Source organism: Dendrobium catenatum, unplaced genomic scaffold (assembly GCF_001605985.2).
Source record: "Dendrobium catenatum unplaced genomic scaffold, ASM160598v2 fragScaff_scaffold_659, whole genome shotgun sequence".
NCBI lineage: Eukaryota > Viridiplantae > Streptophyta > Magnoliopsida > Asparagales > Orchidaceae > Dendrobium > Dendrobium catenatum.
Window position 1 is genome coordinate 978,753 of NW_021319121.1, and position 19,833 is coordinate 998,585.

General features: G+C 34.3%; 1 protein-coding gene, 1 non-coding gene and 1 pseudogene across 2 annotated transcripts; 2 read left to right on the plus strand and 1 right to left on the minus strand.

The window, feature by feature from the left end:
* The first annotated feature begins 2,361 nt into the window (after nucleotides 1–2,361).
* Nucleotides 2,362–2,443, plus strand: TRNAS-GCU. Its single transcript has one exon. It is a non-coding gene; the product is annotated as a tRNA-Ser (tRNA).
* A 5,868-nt stretch (nucleotides 2,444–8,311) lies between these two features.
* Nucleotides 8,312–8,752, minus strand: LOC110094734 (annotated as a pseudogene).
* A 4,699-nt stretch (nucleotides 8,753–13,451) lies between these two features.
* LOC110094733 (probable protein kinase At2g41970) lies at nucleotides 13,452–18,224 on the plus strand. The gene is made up of 8 exons (XM_020820032.2): nucleotides 13,452–13,589; nucleotides 14,211–14,488; nucleotides 15,561–15,814; nucleotides 16,026–16,152; nucleotides 16,257–16,530; nucleotides 16,843–16,975; nucleotides 17,042–17,128; nucleotides 17,891–18,224. Exons 2-8 carry the CDS (start codon nucleotides 14,404–14,406, stop codon nucleotides 18,011–18,013), a joined length of 1,083 nt encoding a protein of 360 aa, XP_020675691.1. The 5' UTR covers nucleotides 13,452–13,589; nucleotides 14,211–14,403; the 3' UTR covers nucleotides 18,014–18,224.
* Nucleotides 18,225–19,833: the final 1,609 nt, after the last annotated feature.

The following is a 19,833-nucleotide window of genomic DNA, read 5'->3' on the forward strand; positions in this document are numbered from 1 at the left end:
CCTAACAAGGAGGACGAGGCTGAACCTGGATAGGTCAACCGGGTCCGCATCGGGCTTAACGGGTTTGAGCCGAGGAGATAAACTGGATCCGCTTTTTAGCTTCTAGACAAAACAAAGCACGAGATGTAGCTTCCATTTCTTGCACGGAACAATGTAGAGAGGAATTTCTGCACGTGATTTTGATGTTTTTGACAACATATATAATGCTTTATTTTTCTTTCTAGAATTTCTTTGAATCAATGCATTAAAATTTATTTTTTATTTTTTTGTCTGATTCTATATATTAAATTTCTTTTTCCATTTTTTATTATTAAATAACTCCAATTTATGATATTAAATATTGAAATTTCTAATTGAATTTTAAGGTATAGTGTATAAAATGTTTGGTAGGATTTTAATGAAATTTTTTTATTAGAATTTTAATTATTGTCGAAAGCTCGCTGATGAAATTTCTAAGCTGTGGAATTTTTTAAGTTTAAATTAAATTAAAGATAAAAAATCAAATATAAATAATTGATTAAATTGCTTTTTTTATTTATAAATATTTTTTATCATTCCATCGGTATTATAATTTTGAAAAAAATTAAAGGAATAAAAAAATAATTTTGAAAAAATACTAAAAATTAAAAAAATGACCAAAAGATCAGCACTTAAAAAGTGTAATTAATACTAAATTTTTTATAGATTTCTTGTAAAATCCTTAAAAAGCTGATTTTTTTTTGTGCTGTTAGTCCCGTACGATCTGACTTTAGTACTGGACGAACTGAAGAAATTTGTGAAGAATCAAGACTGTCGACGAATCCTTTCACTATGGATGCCTGGGGCGTCACATTTCTTTCTTAGAAAAGTATGACTATAGCTTAAAGTTATATTTGCTAACAATAAGTAATCAAAATAGTTTAGCATTTGTTAAAATTAGAATTTACATATATGGTACTTGAAATATTCAAATTAATTTATATATTTAACATTTAATGATTTAATAATAAAATAATTTAAGTGGTTCCATTTAATAATTTATTTATTATTTTTATAAGTAATTCAATTAGATGTTCATTTAGGATAGTTTTCTCATTGCTAAAACAACTTTTTAATTTTTAACTCAAGCGGTGCTTTAAAAAGAAGTAAAAAATCTATCACAAAAGAAGCCTAAAAGATTAACAAATTCAACTAAAAAAGTATAAGATCATGGATGCAAGGTTGAAGAAATTAAGTGTTCATCCATATTAAAGCTCATAGTCATGGATTCCTCCACTTCTAGTGTTCTTATTCTCAATCTATTTGTATTATTAATATAGCTAATTTTCATTAGCATTTTGAAAAAAAAAGGTGAATATTGTACTAGATTAACTTGTAGGTGAAAACTTTTAGTCACTCCTAATAGTTTTGAATATGCTATCTATTTTTTAGTTGTACTTCACCAATTATTAAAAAACTTTAAAAAGACTATAAGTTTTATATAATATGGTGCCCTTACCAAAATAAGAAGTGAGTATTCTGTCAGACCGGTCCAACCGATTCAGTGGATTGACCCGTGTTTACAAGAGGCGGAAAAAAGTTTTGCCCCCTCTTGTTACTGCGCAAACCATGGGGCTAGCAGCTCCCATTAGGAAGAACTTTGGAGGGTAAATTCAAAATAGGGGCTATTTGGATATTTCCTTTTAAATTGTATGCATTAAGAAGTGTGCTTTTATAGAGTTAGGGCATTGAGGATTTTACTAAATTTTGATTCGTATTCGTTGTTTTGGGCTCTGACAGCATCTAGAGAGTTCGGAGAGACAAATGTTCCTCTCTGATTGAATATCCTTTGTACCTTGTGTGCTTTCTACTTACTACTATAAATTTAATTGTGTTTCCACTTGTGCTTTCTTCAAAATTTTCTAATTATTGGTTTCACATCTTGCTGAAATTTAAATTTATGCAAGATAATTTAGAGATTTGCAAATGTTACCATCATATTCTTGCCTTTAAATAAAAAATATTATGGCAATTTCTAAACCAATCAGAGATGTCAAAGAGTTTAATTTGTTGTAGCAAGTAAGTTAGTATAATCCTATGTAAGTGGGTGCTTAAATTTGAATATAAGCAATATGATACTAAATCACATATAAATATTGTATGTTAATTGCTCTCTAGTTAGTTTGCATTTATAAATTGCTTATAAATATTTTTTTTTATAATTTATATTCTACATATCTTTATACAAAGTAAATAATTAAGCTTATGTGCTCAAAAGTTTACCACTCCCATTTATAACGTAGGCCGGAGCGTGATTCATTAATAGATAATAATAATTAATACTATGCTGTTGAGTGAACTATAATTATTTATATCTAAATAAATAAATCTCAACAGAGAGATGTCGCTTTGGCCGAGTGGTTAAGGCGTGTGCCTGCTAAGTACATGGGGTTTCCCCGCGAGAGTTCGAATCTCTCAGGCGACGTGATTTTTTTTTCTTTTAAAGTTTCTAAATTTAAATAGTTTAAAGTTTTAAAATCGCTACAAATATATTACCAACGATTAAAATAATTATTAAGACCTTTTAAATTTATTAATAATGTCCTTCCAGCCATAAAGTGTGAATTGAGGAAGTTTTATTTGATTCGGTCGACCAAATGAGAGAAACATTCGGTCGCAGGTAAAAATCCCGCGGTACCGAGGTGTACCGAGTTTTTCAAAAAACTCGGTACCGCGGGATTTTTGCATGCGAACCGAATGTTTCTCTCATTCGGTCGGAGGACGTAATAATTGTTCGAATTGAGGTGGGGAAGAAATTTGCACAATGCTGATCATCATAGGTCCAATTGTTTATCCAAAAATAGAATCTATGGTGGGGAATAGGATAGAGTGATGGATTCTCCTAACCTTTCGCATTCCCCTTCTTTTTATTTCACCCATTGTTGGCCCTATCAATGCCCTTCCCATCAAATTCTGTTGTGCCTTCAATCTTGTTGTTTGATGAGGTAAACAATAAAATTTAAGTGTTAAATATATAAATGTAATATATTTAAGTGATATGCATGTAAATCCCCTTTTAAAATATGCATGTAAATCCCCTTTTAAAAAATGCAAATAAGATAAACATGCATTAAAAAGTATGATTTTGCACGAACATTTTCTATACCTTCATTAACATGATAACTTAATATGATCAAAAAAATACATAACATTTTGATAACTATACCAAACAAAGCAGAAGATTACTAATAAGACAAAACTTGGAAATATCATTTATGCATTCACTTAGTGAAAGATTAAGTAAAAAACTGCCGGAAACAAGGCAAACGAGAAGCAGAATGAAACGAGGCCAACCAAATCAAAAATAATAATCGCTTACTTGCACTACGGAAACCCTCAAACTACTGCATGTCTTTCTTGGATTTCAATGCCTATCCTTGATATGATCACCTGCAACTTTGTCTCAACTACTAATATGATCTGATCAAGAAATCATTAATAAAATTAAATATTTATTTTGATTAAATCTTTTCTTTAAAAAAAATCTGTTTTTATTTTTCCTTACAAAATAAGTGGCATTATTTATATCCACAACATTATATACAATCCTATAATGTGGAATAAATAATATGAAGCCATGACATTTTATAAGTAGAATTGTAAAATAAAAATTTTTATTCAATTAGAACTTACCATGAATGTTAAGAAGCAAGAAGACCCTTTTTTTTTTATAACAAAAACACATATATTAAAAAAGGAAATAGCGATTACAACAGTGAATGACCAGAGAAATAAAAGGAAAATGAAATACAACCCACATTAGGCTCAGTATACGGCTGAGGCTCCCAGCATCCCTAAAGCCTCGCACGGACCATCCATAAGGTGAAAAAAGGCACCCACATCCAACTATCGAAAGACACCGAAGGTTGCCACCAGCTCGACGACAAAGACACGAGCCCCGGCCACATCATTGCCTCAAAAAACCCGATCCAAAATACCAGAAAAACCATTCTGAAGCTATTCCGAAGCAATCATAGGCAAGAAAAGAAATAGTAAATATGAGATTATCTTCTTCTACGTCCCCTCCCACGGCCCCTCCCGCGAAATCTCCCACTCCCACGAGAAACAACAGGTCTTACCCGAACCAAGGTAAAATCATTTCCAGGGTCGGAACCACCATAAAAATCTGGATCAGCCAAATCCGGAGAAGCCACACCCACAATTAGAAAAATCAGATTCAGATCCAAACTCAGATGAACCGTACATCCAATCCACATGGTTACAAAATTCAAAACCAGAATTAACACCCACACGGTTAGCCAAAGTCTGAGTGTGGACCAAGTTTACAGGAACGTCAACCAAATTACCATTTGAAAAATCCTCCCGCACACCCTCAGGGATAATATCCACATTAACCGCAGGAACGCATGAAGCCTCGACAACCAAAACTGGCTCTTCACCAGAGCCATTATTAATATTTATGAACGATTCCACAACACCCACAATAGGCGAAGAAATAGTCAACTCATCAAGCACAGCCACAACAGGGCAATTTTCCAAAGCATTATTAACACCACCAGAGTTAGTACAGGAGACTGACGCCTCAACCTCCAAAACAATTAAAGCTTCATCCCCCAACTTATTTACTTCATCCAACGATATTTGGGACCCCAACACGACAGGAGCAGAAGCCTCGAACTGAATAGGAGAAACCTCAGTAATAGAAGGAGTAACAATAGTCTCTATAACAACCAAACCAACAACAGTAGGAGAAGACACAGGGACAGGCAGAACAAAAGTAGCACCCAAAATATCACCACCGCCCCAAAGAAGAAGAAGGGACGATATTAGGATTCAGGATCTTACAACCCGCTTTAGAGTGCCCCAAAGAGGAACAATGCAGACAATAATCCGAAAAATCCTCAAAAACCACATATTGCACGTAACCAGAACTTTCTGGCCCAACCCAAATTTTCTCAGGAAATGATCTAGACACATCAATCTCTACCAACACTCAAGCAACAGAAGGCCGGAACCAGATGATGTAGTGTTGTCAATTTTTAAAGGTTTGTCGAAAACGGTTCCAAGGCCATGCAAGATTCGAGGAGCATACAGGTGAAGCCTAAGGTTAGGAAATGAAATCCAGATGGGAATCACAGGAGATTCGATTTCCACATCTAAGGTAGGAGACCACTTTATGAGTTTCATGAAACAGTTGTTAACGAAGTAAGAACGACGCGCGAAGATTCTGCAATAATCCAAATCGTTGAAGATCTTAATCAAAATATTACGTTGATTCAGAACAGTAACCGAAACCTCCCCATTTAACTTAAGATTAAAAAAAAAAAATTTCTAATGGCTTCCAAAGAGGGCTGATGGGCAGGGAACTTCCCTACCAGAGCAAACTGAAAAGGGGCAGCCAAAGACTTAATTTCCAACTCCGAAATCCACAAAGAAGGCATGCCTCTAAAAGAAGAGACTTTAAGTTCTGGAAAATCAACAGGTGCGGAGGCTGAACCATAGAGAACATCTATAAACGAGAGGGGCGAAACACCGGGTAAGAAACCAGGATCGCGAAGACGAGAAGAAGCCATAAAATCAAAATCACGAAAACAACAGGAAGAGAAAACTCCCCTCGCCACCGACGAACGCACGAAGGAACGGCTGCCATGAGGATTAGGGCAAAAACCCTAAACTCCAGAGCCCGCAGAACCAACTCGTCGTGATGAAGCAAGAAGACCCTTTCGTTGTATTAAAAATAAGGCAATGAGAAAGCGATTCAATAGAGAGATCCTCTAGTTGTCCCATACAAAGCCTAAGGGCCTATTTGGGATGACTGCAAGTTTTTGTAATAGTGGTTGTAAATTTATTGCTGAGAAAGTATTTTTTTTTTTTAAGTTGCAAAAAAATTAAGTCTCCGTTTGAGATAGCTTTTTTATTTTTTCTTTAAGCAACTTTTGAGTATACAAATTTAAACTTTTGTATTATAAAGCTATTTTAAGAAGCAATAAGAAAGTCGATCATCCCAAACAAAGACTAAGACTTCGTTTGGGACGACTTTTTTATTGCTTTCTAAAACAGAGTTTTAGTACAAATTTTTTTATTTTTTAACTAAAACTCCGTTTTAGAAAGCAATAAAAAAGCCGTCCCAAACGAAGCATAAATTTATAATACACAACTTTCTAAAAAGTTGTGAGAAAGTATTACTCCAAAACAAAGCAATTAGAACATCATCCCAAAGAGACCTAAATTTTTATTTATAAAAGAGGTCAGAGTTATATATATTGTACAAATTTGACTTCTAGTAGAATAAAAACATCAGGATTCAGTATCAGTTGTTTATTAATTATTAACCTAATTCCAACAACAACCTTAAAATCATCTTCAAAGGCCCTTTTGATATATTTTTGAAAATCAAATTTGCTTCCTGAATATAAATGAACATGTAGAACATAATATGATTAGATTATATCTTGAAAGATAACTCTAAACTTATGAACAAAACTAAGTAGACTAACATATATAAATCCTTGTCTCATTGACAAATAATCAGATTAATTTACCGACTGATCAAAAAAACTGACGAAGGAAACTTACCTACAAAGAATAAGAGAGTAAATATATATTAATCCTCTCTCACTCACTTATTATCATTCGTGTTTATCTTAAAAAGGTCACTATTTGACCATTAATTGAATCTGTAAAATCAAACATAATGCAACATTTAATAGGAGCATAGATTGAAGGTTCAAATTTGATAACCCAAAAGTGATCAAGAGAACCACTTAAAAATAATAATTAAGTATTTATACCAATCAAGCATTAGTTTGGCGGGTAATCCTATGAACATCTTATAAGAAATCATAATTCATTGTAGGGGAAAAGCCCAAAGTAGGCCTTCGATTATACCAATTTAGCTCTATATATCATATCATTTTTTTTATTTAGCCCCTCAATCATACAAAATTGATGCGAGAGGATCCCTTAGGGACTAAATTCAATCAATTTTCTATAACCGAGATACAAAATTGGGATGAGGTTTTGTATCACAATTTCCATCAATTTCAACTCAATGAATTTTTCGGGATCGATTTTATATAGTTGAGAGACTAAATTGAAAAAATATGATCATATATTTCTAAATTAATTACATAAGAATCAATATGAATACACCATAAGGTAAGAAGAAAAAAAATGGTATTAATTTCTTAGTGAGTCATGTCTTAAGCAAGTTATAATATGAATTTCAGGAGTACAAGAGAATTGAATTTAAAAGTTGTAATTTGAACAACAAAAATCTTCTATTTAGTGTAGACTAACAAAAACTATCAGAATATACCTTTTCAAATAAAAAAAGATAAATTCATTATCTAATCTTTGAAGCCGAAAGATTAGAGAGCCGTAAACGAAATTCAAATCACGAAAGAGCTAAGGAGAATTGTTGAGAACAGTTTAAGAAAGGGTGGAATACAAGAGGCCTAAGAAACGTTATTGAAGTTATAGAAATTTGAAATTGAAGAGACTGAAATAATTGGAGAAGAAACCTACCGATGGAAGAACTTGGGCAAGCTGAAAAGTCCAAAACGAAGGAATTCACTAAAATGCTTATGTATATTTAAAAGATGTTTAACATCTAGAAAAATAATTAACTAATAATTAAGAGATATTAGCATATTTATTAAACAAAGAATCTGAGAAGCTAAACTATTTTATATTGAATGATTTTGATTGTAATCATCAACTTAGATTAAATAAAATGAAAAGCTAGAATTTATTTGTTTCATATCAGAATATCTATAAGTCATTTGTATAATAATAGTACATCATTAATTAATATTTATTTCTTAACTTTCAATCTTTCATTACCAAAAAATTAAATTAATGAACTAATTCATTATTATTGATGAATAAGAATAAATATCATTAATAACTTTTTGAAATGAATAAATTAATAAATCAAATTATTTTGAAATGAGTAATATAACATAAGAAGAGTTGGAAGTATCATTAATAACTTTTTATATTTTGATAATAGTTAAGTGTTAAAGAAGTCGTTGATTTTTTTGTATTTTGTTTTGTACAAGTTATTGTAGCTTATACTATTTTTTTTTTAACCAATCAATAATGGATTTCTGACCTTAAAAGCATGCACAACAAACAAAGTGAAAACTACGATCGATCTATATCAGAAAATCTCAAAGAAAATCACAACAAAACAAAGGCAAAGTACAAACTCGAAACACAAACCACACTATTGCAGCTATAGTTAATCCTAAACTACTGCAGCTAAGCAAATAAAGCTACATACAAGAAGGGAAATTCTGAAGTAGTAATCGTATGAATATTGCTCCTCTCATTTGGCCATCATGATCTTGACAAATTCTTCATAGTTGATCTGATCGTCTCCATCAACATCAGCTTCGCGAATCATTTCATCAACCTCCGATCCTCATCGGTCAGCTTTTCACCGAGGTTAGTCATGACATGGCGAAGTTCGGCAGCTGAGATGAAACCGTTTTGATCCTTGTTGAACACGCGAAAGGCTTCCTTGAGCTCCTCCTCAGAGTCGATGTCCTTCATCTTGCGAGCCATCAGGTAAAGGAATTCAGGGAAATCAATAGTTCCATTGCCATATGTATCAACCTCGTTGATCATGTCATGTAGCTTTGCTTCGGTGTGGTTATGACCCAGAGATCTCATCACAGTTTCGAGCTCCTTAGTGGTAATTCAAACGTCTCCGTCCTTATCGAAGAGGCTGAAAGCCTCCTTGAACTAGGACATCCGATCGTCTATAAGCTAATCTGCCATATCAACTCCCACCGATTTTTTTTTTTTTAAAGCAATGAAAAAGAAAAAATATGAGCGACTATGTGGTCTGTGCCCTCGCCTATCGTTGCTACTACTATGACGAAGTGAATTGGCGATTGTAGGACTTTGGACATACATGGATAAATGGAGTCACTCCCACACCCAAACTTCCATTACATACAGAAATTAAAATGATCGATGACTATATATAAATACAAAAAGAAGATAATATAACTATAAAAGAGGGGAATACATTCATTGTTGGGCACGGTTCGTCTTTTAATCGCGATTTTATCTTCCAGCATTTATTTATTGTGAATGTTAGATATATGAAGGGTTAATGAAAACGGACGGGAATGCCGGAATTGGAACAAATCCCGATTGTATTTTGGGCGAGTTTGATATTTCGCCTTCCACCGATCTGTCTTAGTGCGAATAGACTAAGGATGGGGAACCGGAATACGAAATGTTATAATAGAATTATATAAATAAATAGATATAGGGATGATGAACGATTTTAGTAGAAGTTCAAGAGGCTAAAATAAACCTTTCTGATAAAACGGCAGAGAGAAAAAGTTCAGGGCAAGCGAGACTAATGAGCATTAATTTTTATATTTATTTTATATTTTTAGATTTAGTAATTAATTAAAATAGAATGAATGGACGAGATAATTTAAGAAAAAATAAAATGGATGGTCAAGATCTCATGTGGAAGGAAACTCAAGCCCCTTTTATAATAGTAGTATATATATAATATAGATGTAGTTTATCTTGATTTGTTAGTTGGGTGTTTGGCTACTAAATAAGAGGTCAGATTCAAGTTTTATATATTTGATGTGTGATTGAATTTGACTTAATTAGTCTAAAACTCTAAATATCCAAAAAAATAAAAAAAAAATAAAAAACATTGGAGGTTAGATTCATATAAAAAATTTGCTCAATTTTGGATTTGGATAGATTTTGGGTAAAATTAACATCATTTTTTCTCAATTTCCTTTCTAAATGGATATTTATGCTTGAAGAGTGGGAAGGGGAAATTATAAATTTTTTTATTAAAAAAAAAAGAATGAGAAGAAAAATAAAATAAAAAGATAATTATTTGTTTTAAAAAATAAATAAAAATGAAAAAAGAATTTCCATCATGCATTTTTATATTGGGCATCCTACAATGAATGCACAAGCGTCCACTAGTTCTGGCGGTGGCCTTTTGGCCACACTAGCCCGCTCCAATTTCAGACCTAAATAGACTTTGGTTTTATTTGGAATGACTTTCTTATTGTTTCTTAAAGTAACTTTTTAGTATAAAATTTAAAATTTTTGTACTAAGAAATTTCTTTAAGAAGTAGTAGAAAAGCCGTCCCAAACAAAACCACAGTAAAATGTTTGAACAATTTTGACAATTGAAAACCAATAGAACCTCTAAGATTAAATTTGAGCAAATTTGGCGTAATATTATTTTGATAATTTTTGTTCCAATTAACATGTTGATTTTTTGAAAAAGTTAAAATTATAATTAAGGTGATTTTTCTTTACTCGCATCATTAAGGGAAGGTCGATATTGAAATCCAAGGAGCAATCATGCATGGTAATTTTTTTTAAAATTATAATTTTACATGATTTTTTTTTAAACTTTAATATATATTTTCTATGGACATAAGTGTCAAAGTTAAAATAGGGGTAAAAGATAAGTCTTCAGAAAATTTATTTGATACACATGAATCTCATTGTAATATTCAAATTGGAAACTTCTAGAATTAAATTCTAGACCACCCAAATTTCTATTTCAATAAAATTATTGCCTAATTGAACATCTCGAGAAGAAAAACCTATCAACACAACATGTGATTTGATCCTAATCTTATTATTGAGCTTTAAAAATCTACTTGTGGACAACCAACTTCTATAATCTTTATAGCAAGAATTTGATAAATGCTCTTAATTGTGTATAATCCCATCTACTTCAATTGTGAGGACCTCTAGATTCTCATATCCTTTATTATTTAGTGAATTCATTCAATATAGCCAACCCTAATAATTTTTCTCCCCTTTAGAATTCACATAAAATTTTTTTTTGCTAAATTATTTTCTGAAAACATATTTGCATAGACCAGTTGCAAATGTTAGAATGTTCGCTCTATACTAGGGTTTTTCCCCTGCTTTAGCGTTCGCTGCGAGGATGGTCTTAGACTCTCAGCCGCCGGTTTTGCCTTAGGGAAGCTTCTATTCTATAGTCTTCAGGTGTTTTGTGTGTTTTGGTTTTCCTTTTCGACTTCAATAGCATCTGCCCGGCTTCATGACCCGAGATTTTTGAATGGAGCTTCTCCGGCACTCCTTGTCTGGGGCTTCTTCATCTTCGGATCATTTTCCTGATTTGAGTATTTCTTCTCACCGGGGTTTGCCAGCGTTGTTGATTTCGGAGGAGGAAATTTCCTCGCTTGCTGTGTCGTTGGAATTTGCTTTGGTTGGTCTATTTCCCGGAAAGCGACCATCTATTGATGGCATTCAAAAGTTTTTCTTTAACTTAAAACTCATAGGTGATTGTTTGGTCACTGTTCTTAACCATAGAAATATTTTGATTAAGCTTGTTAATGATTTTGATTACTGTAGAATTTTCTCTCATCGATCTTATTTTTTAATAACTATTATATGAAAGTGGTGAAATGATCCCCAAATTCGAATGTTGAGATTGATTCCCCGATTGTTCCTATATGGGTTTCGTTTCCCTATCTTAGGCCCCATCTCTTCTCATCTCAGATCCTCTTTGGGTTGGGTTCTCTATTTGGTCGAACTCTGAAATCGGACACATCCACTATTTCGAGTTCCCGACCTTCGGTTGCTCGCATTCTCGTGGAATTGGATGTCACAAAAATTTTTTTGATAAAATTTGGGTGGGTTCGCCTAATATTGGTTATATTCAATCTGTGATTTTTGATGACATCCTCCACTTTTGTATGCATTGTAATTCTTTAGGCCATTTGAGGAAGGATTGCATAATTTTTACATCCTCATTTGAATACTGTTTCTAAATCATTTCCTGGCTTTGTTTCTGCTCCGTGTACGTTGCCTGGGGTGAATTTGATTAATGCGGGTTCTGTTTTAACTGTTGGAGTTAATGCTCAGATGAACACTGACTTAGCTGCTATTGTGGAGAATGCGGAGTCTGTGGAAACTTTGGATGACTGGTGTGACACTTGTCATATGGTTTTGGCATCTGAGGAACCAGTTGTTGGTAATTTGGTCCCTTTCCCGTTTGTCCCAATCGAGTATGTAGCCTGGTGGTGGGGAGTGAGGCGTCTTTGATTTTTTTGGCTTCCCCTTTGGGCCCTTCTCATTTTGCTCCTTTGGTTGGAGTTATGCATTGTGATACTAATTTAAAGGCTTCCTTTTCTTGTGTGGATGCTGTGCATGAACAGATAGAATTGTCTGGGGAAGTGAATTACGGGGTGCCTGCTGACCCGGGGTTGGTGTCTTCCCCTACCCAGTCTTTGGTCCACACTAATGTGGTATCGCTTGTGTCTAATGGTATTTTGGAAATTTAACATCATTTATTAATGTTTAGATTAATGTATGTCTGCTAGTGAATTGAAGTCTCAGGTGGCTAAATTTTTTAAAAATTTTGTTTTGGTGCAAAATGATTGGCTTATTCTCACTGATTCCTCTTCGTTTGATGGGGAGGAGGATGAGGATTTGACGAATGTGAGGAGGTTGCGCCGGTTAAGCTTGCTGACCCTAGTCGTTCTAATGGTGGTAATAAACGTAAGAATAAAGGTAAAAAGAAATAGGCTCTGCCTCTTTTTTAATTGTTCTTCGGCAGTGATTTTTGTCGGCTTTGTGGACAATGATGAGGAAGCCCCCAGCTTCCCTTCGTGGATTTGGCTGGTTGGCAACCGAGGTGATTTGGACTTGTGCTTGGATTACTTGGTGGTTTGGATTTGGTGGACTTCTCACCTATGGATGGTCCGTGGCTGGTCGTGTGGATGGTGTAGGGGGCTTCCATTCCTGAGTCCGAGTTCGAGTTATTTTACTCTTTGTGTTTTGCCTCACACTATATGTATTGAGTCATTTTTTATGTTGTTCCAATGGCTGAGGGACATGGACTTTATTTTTCTTATGTTTGAATAAATGGTTTAGTTTTGTTAAAAAAAACATTCACATAAAATTTTTTAGTATTTTACAAATTTCTATCTATACATGTTGGATATTTATATACTGTTAAGATATTACATATTTTATTATTAGCACATAATAATATTATATTCATATTTAATCATAATTAAAACTTTTTAAAAAATATATAATAATTTATCTGCCATTTTTTTTTGCCAATAAGTAGAAGAAAATTCAACGAGTGTCCTAAAAAACAAAAAAGTAACTTGATGAACTAAATAGTCATTCAATAAACAAATATTTACATTAATTTATTTATAATTTAATTTTTAATGTCCAGCTATTTTTTCATATAAATATATAAGAACAAAATTAATAAATTTTATTCAACAAGATTCAGACAACCTCAACGTACGTTTTTTTCCCTTGTAAATTCAGACATGCGAAGTAGTGGCGCAGAGAGCTACGTGGCGGCAAATTAGCGGTTCAGACCGTTTAAATTATTACAAATGAACCGGTTTTCGCGCGAAACGCGTCCGCCACTCTTTCAGAACGACGCCATTCTCTTCTTCTTTCCTCTCATTTTTCTCCTCTTATTCTTCATTCTCTCTCTACTTAAGGGTTCTTGCAATTTGATTCCATCCTTCTTCGCCTGTATCGCATTCTCTGTGTCTGTTTTCGAATCCGCAAATGGATTCTTCGTTGATTGATTGAGGGTTTGTATTGAAAGAGTTCTCTTTTCAGATCATATTTTTCCTTGCATTTTGGTGATCATTGGACAGGAATTTTGATTGAAACTCTTTTGTGGTCTTCCTTTATTCGATGAATCTCTAGTTGCATTTCGTGATTTTGGGAATTGGTTGAAAAAGGCTTTTTTTTTTTTTCTGCAATCAATGGCTGCTTTAAGTCTCAATTTGATTGCTTAGAATTAAAAAGAGCAACGCATCCGAATGCAGTGTCCAAGTGAGGTGATTATGGGTTAATTACAGATTAACGTATATAATGTTAACATTATATATCATTAATCGGTAATTTGATCAATTAGAAAGATTGTTTTGAAAACAAGATGAAATGTGATAGTTCCAGCATTTGGCTTCCACAAATCCTCTTAAAATTCCCTAAGATGTAATTTTTTTCGATTCACACATAAAATAAGTGAAAGCAAAATCTTAAATTTGCAATCATGATTTATATCCACAAGCACTTAAATGATCCTTGATTTTTATTTCTCCTGAACTTTAAAATTTAAGAACGCTTAAATTTTCATTCCTTTGTCATATTAAATAAATCTGTAAACTTTGATTACAGGTTGATTTTGTTTGTGTTTTATCTTATAGGAATATTTCAACACTTGATATTTGTCAGATATTGCATATTTCTGTGAAGATTAGAACTGATCAAGGCCATAGAAATGAAAATAAGTTTCGGCTTGTGATTTGGTTGTGCATTGGAACAATTCATCAGTTTACATCCGAGGAGAATTTTAAGTTTGATTTTTTTGGTGATTCTGTGCTCCTGCAACGTTTGACCATGTCCTGCTGTGGAGGCACAGAAGAGGAGAGCTATGGTCCACCACCTAACCAGTATACAGCTCCACCTAACCGCCCAACTCCTGGTAATTGATTCATGCTGTGATTCTTAGTACATTTTTTTAGTGATTTTCTTTTTGCGTTATGAATCTCATCTTTGATTTGGTTGGATTTTCAAAGATGTTATTTTGAAAGTTCTTTTTTTTTCTAGCCATGTTTTTGAGAAAGTTAGCAAGAATCTTTACAAGGTGAATGTTTTTTTAATCTTAAAAAGTTGGAATGTTTTCAAGGTCCGTGGATGTTGATCAATGTCAGTTAATTCTGATGGTAGGATAAATTTATTGGAAGAGATGCGTCGATTCTTTGAGATATTGAAATAGGAGCGTTTATGTTGCAGATTTTCATGGAACACTTAACTGGAATAATGGAGAATAAAGATTCATAATGTCAAATCCAAATGATTGGACTAAGGCTATTAATAATAATGATGTTGAAGATTATAGGTCGGGTACTTTTGAGATATGTTATACTTCCTTCAAAGGTAGTCTTGCATACCTCCATTAGGGCATCTCTAACCGAAAAACCCATTTTCCACTCCAAAATGCAGTAAAATCATCTCCAATCGAACGTCATTTCTTCTTTGGCGTGCTTCCTGCGAAGGTAACCATCTTTGGCGCACTTTTCTCCTCTTTCAAGCGGCAAATCCCGCTATGAGTTTTTTTGGAGTAGGTGAACTGTCCAACGTCAATATTGACGTCGCACTATTCACCTACCGGAATTTGGCGTGTGATTTGAAGTTCGAATGGAGCAAATGGGGGACGACATAGGGTGGTATGGAGTTCGGTTGGAGATAGTCTAAACTGTATCCATTTGTTAGATTGAACCTAGATCCAATACTTTAAGCTTGGATGTTCTCTATAACTTAGACACGAGCCTTGAAGATTATAGGTCGGCTTACTTTATTGGTAAATTTTTTATGTGATATCTTATACAGATGCAATAACGCATTCATTAAATACTATAAATGGTGTGATCATATATTTTATCTTTATTTATATCAAATTAAAATGAGCACATCAGTTACATAATGATACTTCCCAATGTTAGAGGAGAGCATCCGACTGAAAAGTTATGGCTGTTATGTTTTTTGTATCTTAGGCCACGATAGGGAACCAAGAGGCCCCAATGCTGCCAGGAGTGGAGCTCCACAAGAGATCCTTCCTATTGAGATACCTGCCATATCCTTGGCAGAGCTGAAGAAATTAACCAGTGATTTTGGACAAAAAGCTCTCATTGGTGAAGGATCTTATGGAAAGGTTTTCCATGCCATTTTAAGCACAGGAGAATCTGCTGCAATAAAGAAAATAGATCCCAATGCATCTCAAGAGAGCGATTCAGAATTTGCTGCTCAGGTGAGAAGTTTATTTTATCTTTGTTACATGTATTGTTTTGTCTGGGTTTAGTGATCAAATCTATTTATATAAGAACAAAAGAGATTCAAAGAATGTTTTTATACTAATTTTATAGTTTTTTGGTTCTTGCAATGCCTATTCTTCCCTTGTTTTGAATTATAAACTGTAAGAAGGTTTATTTTTAATATTTTTCTTGCACTGGTTGATGCAGTTAGCAATGGTTTCCAGATTGAAGCATGAATGCTTTGTCCAGTTATTGGGTTACTGTTTGGAGGCAAATAATAGAATACTGGTCTACCAGTTTGCTACAAAAGGATCCTTACATGATGTACTGCATGGTAAACAATACTAACTTTTATTTTCTTCTGAGATACTCCATAATGTATAATATGCCAAAATGTTACTGCTCTTGGATAAGCTTTATTTGAGCTCTCATTTTTAGGTAGGAAAGGGGTGCAAGATGCTGTACCTGGCCCTGTACTTAGCTGGATTCAGCGAGTGAAAATCGCCTATGGAGCAGCTAGAGGTCTGGAGTACCTACATGAAAAAGTCCAGCCTTCTATAGTCCATCGTGATGTCAGATCCAGCAATGTTCTTCTCTTCAATGGCTTTGAATCCAAATTGGCGGACTTCACATTAACAAACCAGTCTCCTGATACTGCTGCTCGTTTGCATTCAACTCGTGTTTTAGGGACTTTTGGCTACCATGCTCCAGAGTAAGCTTGCTGCAATCTTTTTCAGTTTTCAGCACTACATATTACACTATATATGATATAAATTTTATAATGTTCAAGAAATTAAAAGAGTAGAAACTTTTGGCCCCTTGGTTTTTCCACATAAAAACTCTGGTTCTCTTATGAACACTACATTCTTTTTTTATCTGCTTGTGTGATGGATCTCCGTACAAAGCTAAAACATTAAATTTTATATTTCTCTACCGCCGCGAATACTCCAGGACGCAATTGTATGTTCATCGGCGAGAAATTGCAAGCCACATGCTTATATTTCCTTTTACATATGTTATACAGGTATGCAATGACAGGGCAGCTGACACAGAAGAGTGATGTTTATAGCTTTGGTGTTGTTCTCTTAGAGCTCTTGACAGGAAGAAAGCCAGTAGACCATACTATGCCTAAAGGACAGCAGAGTCTTGTAACCTGGGTAGGTTTTCTCATGTTGTGTTGCTGCAATATCAACATCACCTGATTCTCATTTCTGGCGCTGTAGGCAACTCCGAGGCTAAGTGAAGACAAAGTTAAACAGTGCGTGGATCTTAAGCTGAACAATGATTATCCTCCAAAGGCTGTTGCCAAGGTATGGACATGCTATGTGTATTTGCTTATACATTTAAGAAAAATATTATACTCTTCAAATAGACTCACATTTAAGTTGGTGGATGTTTTTTCTTTAAGTTGGTAAACTAATACCCTACTCTTATACGGTTATACCTCATACCAAGAAATAATGTATTTTACCAAAATATAAGATGTTTCATAAAGAAATATGGTATTTTACCCAAAAAATATTTATTTCTCCCAAACGTAAGGTAATGCACCTAGTTACTTTCTTGTAAAATGCCTTATTTATAAGAGAAATTTTTCTGTTTGGAGACTGGACGCAGAAAGCCGTCTGGAGACCAATCAGAATGTGCCGCGTCCGCAGTACTGAGCTACAATACCAAGCGGTACCGAGCAAGAAGTGACGTGGCGCATTCTAGTTGGTCTCCGGGCGGTGTTCGGCATCTGCACAGAATAATTAATCCAATGAATAAAAAAGTGAAACAGCAACCACTTGGCACCGACTACCGGTTCTTATGAGCAAACGACAGTCGATACATGACTCCAGAAATTGATCTAGCTATGTCAAACTGTAAACATATTTATATAAGTCATCCCCTGAAACAAGTTATAGTCATACATATTTTCTGAATCATGGAAAGTAAATAAGTAACAATAGTCATCATTAGCTACACAGATATGAGGAATATTTACTTTCTTTCACTGTGTTAAGTAAGATCAAACTCTGAAGAAAGAAGCTTTTGTGCTGACATATCTGAAATATTTGTTGATTACCCAGTTGGCAGCAGTTGCAGCGCTGTGTGTTCAGTATGAAGCTGATTTCAGGCCTAACATGACAATAGTTGTTAAAGCTCTTCAGCCTCTTCTCCATACAAAAGCTGGTCCAGAAAGCCATGCCTGACCTCAAACTATTCTTCTTCTCTTTGGGTTGCCATTCATTTTGTTCGATTAGGCTTGAAGCCTCTTCCTGTGTCGAATCATATTTTTTGGTTGAAACCCATTTGTTGGTTTTTTTAGTAAATTATTGTATTATGTAGAATTGATGAACTGGACAAAATGTCATGAGTTATTAACTTATTTTCTTGGAAACTATGCACAGATGAAGATCTGTATTGTAGTCATGATATTTTAGTAAATTCAGTTATGCCTATAAAATTAAGTTCTTTCATATTCGATTATGGTGTGTTTGAATTTAGTAGGTTAATATGATCTTTATTCATGCGCATCTTTAGCCTAGTGGTTGGGCGCTTTGGTTCACATCACAAGATCATTGATTGGATACTTAGGCTTCGTTTGGGACAGTTTTCTTCCTGTTTCATAAAGTTACTTTCTAGTACAAAAATTAAAATTTTTATACTAAAAAGCCGCTTTAAGAAGCATTAAGAAAGTCGTCCCAAACATAGCCTCATGCTTCATTTGAAACGGTTTTCTTACTTCTTCTTAAAACAGGTACAAAATTTTTAATTTTTATACTGAAAATTGTTAAAAAGCAGTCGAAGTAAAAAAGAAAAACAAAAAATGAGATTTTTTTTTGTGGGTGGAAGACATAGCTTTTTGGCTGTGAATTTTATTATCTATATACCACTATATGCTACATGCAACTTCACTAGTACATTTTTTAAAACTAGGGGCATTCTGTGTTTTGTGGCAAACTTGCCACAGAGTTGTTTTAAAATGCCGAGGTAGCAATTTCATTGGTCAATGCCTTGGAGATAATGGATGTTTCCAATCTTTGAAGCTAAATCCTTTTTAATATATATATAAACCCACGGAGGGGCAATCGATTAATAAAAGCAATTACAAATCTTAAGGAGAAGTCAGCTCTCTAAAAGAACAAACTATCAATAAAATATACGAGCCGATGTTCAACCAATTACAAGAAAGCAAAAGAAAACAAGCCAACAAAATAAAGGTAGCACAACATGAAAGGAACCCAAATCTCCAAGCCAGCCAAAGCACCAGCAAAAGAAACCCAAAGGTCAAGATCACCCTGCCACAAGGACTCGATCTGGAAATCCTGCATCCACCGAGTAGCAAGGATATGACCATCCATTGGCAGTAGAAAGCCACACAAACCAACTGAGAATCTGAGCATAGAGGAAACCACACTAACCACCAAGGTTGCCAACTCCAAGCCAACCCAGAGATAAGAAGAATTGCCTCATCATAGTCCACATATCAACAGAAAAGCCAAGTCAAAACAATCACAGAAAAAATCATTTTTTTCTCTTAGCTTTACTTTTAGGTCTCTTTCCTGCATCAGAAAAAAATGATCGTCTAGCCATAAAATTATACATATCTTGCGAATCTTGAAATTCATCTTCAATCGCATCAACCTCACCATCAGACACATTCAACCAATCAGAATGATCCACACAAGACTTACTCAAAAACAACGCTTGACGGGCATTCAACTCCTCATTAGACATGATCGAAATAGGAATATCAAAAAAACTTTTCGACATGACCAAGTTAACTGAAGGAATACCAACTTCTCCAATCACAACATCCCAACAAAATTCTTCCTCATCCTCAGCATCAACAATAGGAGAAGTAACCTGAGCGGGGGGGTGATGGGGAATTATTAACCAAGCTGTCATCCACAATAGTCTCAATACCCACAATCTCCAAATTGTTAGAGTTTCCCTCAGCCAGGCCCTCAAGAGACCAGAGCCAGCCTTCAAGAGACCGGAGCCGGCGGACTAACCTCACAGTCAACAT

Excerpts from the sequence above, each read along its gene's own strand:
- LOC110094733 (XM_020820032.2), top strand. The coding sequence starts at position 14,404 with ATGTCCTGCTGTGGAGGCACAGAAGAGGAGAGCTATGGTCCACCACCT. Across the intron at positions 16,153-16,256 it reads CTTACATGATGTACTGCATG|GTAGGAAAGGGGTGCAAGAT; the intron begins GTAAACAATACT and ends TCTCATTTTTAG. Across the intron at positions 16,531-16,842 it reads TTTGGCTACCATGCTCCAGA|GTATGCAATGACAGGGCAGC; the intron begins GTAAGCTTGCTG and ends TATGTTATACAG.